Raw genomic sequence first — 3,764 nt, 5'->3', positions numbered from 1 at the left:
GGCCCCCCCCCCCCCCCCCCGAAATTTCAGGAAATCTTAAATTATTACTTATAAAATAATATAAAATACATGGTACTATACGGCAATACGGCTATTTTTTTTATAGTATTACGTTCATAACCAAGCAATATCACAAAGACACAAAACGTGTATAACGTCATGCCTGTCAGTATCGATATTATCAATTATCATTTATCATATTTACACATATCTATGTAATATGTATTTACATTGTTATCATTCTTAAATAACGACTATATCGAGGTTAGGTTCTTATTTTCTTGTATCATCGCGTAAACATAACATAACTTAAGTGTAACACTTGTTTTTGTAACACCTTACCTTTTTGACTTTTTATTTATTTAAAGTTTTGCTATTTAATAAATAAATAAAATTAATTGTTGGCACATGGTTTTAAAAATGAGTGATAAAAAACCAAAACGTAAACAAGGTAACTTGGATAGCTTCTTCAGTAAAAAATTTAAAACGGAGTTTAAATCTGTAAGTACTCTAAGAATTAAAATTATTTAAGTCACAAATCACATTATGTTTATAATAAAACTCAAATTTATAGGAATAGCTATAAATAGTTAATTTAATTTTTTTATTTAGCTAAGGTAAATTAAATTGGCCTGTGAAGGATTGAGATTTGAGACAAAAATGTATTTTCATAATCCATTAAAAATTGTATTATAAAACATAAAAAATTATAAAGTGATAGTTTTTAGTGTTTTTACTGAGTAAGTATTAAAAACAAAAATGATTCTTACATTTAACTAATCTAAAGCTTTTGCTTTTGCTTTAATCTGAAATGCTGCATGTTATATTAAGTTATAAACTATTCTGTTGAAATGTTAAATATTTTATGGTAAATCTTATTTTAACAAATCTAAATACATTATTACATTCAACTACTATTCTAGTAGCCAGTAGTTATCTACTCAGATAATAATTTATATTATGTAAAATTAATGTAAATACTGAAAAAAAAATATTAAAATTAAAATTAAAATTCTTGTATTGAAATATATTATAATAATTTTTTTTTTATTACACTATTGCTTTAGCATTAACCACAATTTAAAATAATACTTTCTTATTATTGAAACTACCTAATTTAATATTTTTTTTTTAAACTAAATGCAGTTATTTTTAATATTTTATGCCACAATTAGAGTTTAATTTAATTTTTATTTTGGTGTACTTATGCTATTTAAATTTGCTGTAATGCTGAATTTTGCATAATTTGATTAGATTAACCACAATTGTGAAATAAGCAATACTGCAGCATTATTTGAAGCGACTGAACCTATTCCTTCTGCACTAGATTCTCCAAGTAATTTAAGCTTATTAGTTCTTTAAATATACTAAAAATTATAATTATAATTCAACATAAAATAATTAATGGTATTTTATATTACTATTAGGTACAAGTAACATATCACCACAGAATGATTTATCAAAACCGATAAATTCCAAATATGATATTGGTCTTTATGTAAATTATGTTGATTCATTACCAAATGAAGAAAAGGTTTCAATTTTAAATAATGTATGGACACCTGATCCTAATTTCATTTTTCCATCTCAAAGTCATGCTAAATTTAAAAGACAATTTTAAATCAAATGGCTTAATACATTTAATTGGTTAGCATATTCTAAATGTAAAGAAGGAGCCTTTTGTAAATACTGTGTTCTTTTTCTCAACCAAAATCAAGTTGGGAAAGGTTCTCATGAATCTTTAGGTGGATTAGTTACTAAACCTTATACAAATCTAAAAAAAGCTTTGGAAACATTTAGATGTCACGCTAGTTATAGTTATCACCGCACTGCTGTATTGAATGCCGATAATATTATTGCAATTCTAAACAATAAACAAGATAATGTTTTGGTTCAGTTAAATAATCAACTTAAAGAGGATATTTTACAAAATCGTAATATGCTCAAGCCTATCATTCAGACTATACGATTGTGCGGTAGACAACAATTTGGTTTAAGAGGGCATCAAGATTCTGGTCGTATATCAATGAAAGAACCAATTCAAAATGACGGAAATTTTCGTTGTCTTTTGAGACATCGTGCACAACATGGTGATTGTACGCTAAAAAAATATTTGGAAAATTGTAGTTCTAATGCCATGTATACAAGTCCACTTATCCAAAATGAAATTATCAACATTTTTGGCGAACTTATTCAATCAGACATAATTAAAAAAATTTCAAAATCAAATTATTTTTCTGTACTTGCCGACGAAACGACAGATATTGCACAAATAGAACAATTTTCAATTTGTATTCGGTATTTTGAAGAAGATTTGGTGGTTCTTCGAGAAGATTTTCTTACTTTTGTACCAGTTCATGATGTAACTGGTCTTGGTTTGGCAACCGTTTTACTAAATGCATTGAAAGAACTTGGTTTGGACTTGGATAATCTACGCGGACAAGGTTACGATGGGGCTGCTACTATGTCAGGTAACTTTCGTGGTTTTCAGGCAATTGTGAAAAAGAGCTACCCAAAAGCTTTATACACTCACTGTGTTTCTCATTCCCTGAATCTTTGCTTATCTGATGCTGCCAAAACACAAGCTATTCGTAATTCATTTAGTATTATTTCTGATTGTTGTGGTTTTTTCCATTCCTCAGCAAAGAGAACGACAATTTTAAAAAATAAAATTATAGAGATCCTACCTAACACTCAGTCGTTCAAATTAAAGTCGTTATGCGAAACTCGGTGGGTTTTACGCCACGAGGCTGTAATGCTGTTTAAGGAATTTTTAGAACCTATTGTCGTCGCTCTTGAACAAATAGATTGTGATTCTTCAAACAGAACAACTAGCTTATTAAATACCATCTGTAATTTTAAATTTTTAGTTTCTGTCTGCGTATCATCTAAATTGTTAAGTTATATTTATCATTTATCAGAATACTTGCAAACTAAAAATATTGATTTAGTAAATGCCCTTGATAGAGTGAATCAGGTAACAATCCAACTTCAAATATTAAGAGATAATGCAACTGATGAATTTAATAAGATTTATGAAGAAGTCAACCGTTTAGGAGGTTTAATAAATGTGGAAGAAAGTATGCCACGAATATGTATTACTCAAAGAAACCGCCAAAATGTTCTTTTTCAAAGTACTAAAGAATTTTATAGGAGAACAGTTTTTATACCTCACTTAGATGATATACTTTTATCATTGAATGAACGTTTTTTATCACATCATGAAATAATAAATTTTCTGCAATACGTTTTACCAAATATGATTGTAGATAAACCATATTCAAATCTTAAAACAGCAATTACATTTTACCAGAATGATTTAAAAGGTTATGATGACATTATAGAAGCTGAATATCAATTATGGCAGTCGAAATGGAACTTAGTTGAATCTCGGCCATCGACGGCAATCGTAGCACTTCATCAATGTGATCAACTAATGTACCCAAATATGTATGATCTTCTTAAGATACTATCAATACTTCCTGTTTCAACAGCAACTGCAGAGAGAAGTTTTTCAACATTAAGGAGATTGAAAAATTATCTTCGAAACACAACATCTGAATCACGGCTTGTGGGACTAGCTCTATTATCAATTCATAGAGATGTAGATATTACTGATGATATGGTACTAGATAAGTTTTCGAACAGTGGAAAATCTAGACGACTAAAATTAACAATATGAATAAAACAATAATTTATTTTCTTAAAATTTTAAATATAGTTTTTTTTAATCACTTATTTTGCAGTTATTATTTTTTTTTTTT

The 3,764-nt window shown here is 27.9% G+C and overlaps 1 protein-coding gene across 1 annotated transcript; it reads left to right on the top strand.

Annotated features, from left to right (window-relative positions):
- Positions 1 to 420: 420 nt before the first annotated feature.
- Positions 421 to 3,682, top strand: LOC111031046 (52 kDa repressor of the inhibitor of the protein kinase-like). Its single transcript, XM_022310831.1, has 4 exons — positions 421 to 501; positions 1,255 to 1,336; positions 1,428 to 1,592; positions 1,653 to 3,682. Exons 1-4 carry the CDS (start codon positions 421 to 423, stop codon positions 3,680 to 3,682), a joined length of 2,358 nt encoding a protein of 785 aa, XP_022166523.1.
- The last annotated feature ends 82 nt before the right edge of the window (positions 3,683 to 3,764 follow it).

Source organism: Myzus persicae, unplaced genomic scaffold (assembly GCF_001856785.1).
Source record: "Myzus persicae strain clone G006 unplaced genomic scaffold, MPER_G0061.0, whole genome shotgun sequence".
NCBI lineage: Eukaryota > Metazoa > Arthropoda > Insecta > Hemiptera > Aphididae > Myzus > Myzus persicae.
This window is presented reverse-complemented; position numbering and strand designations above follow the sequence as displayed.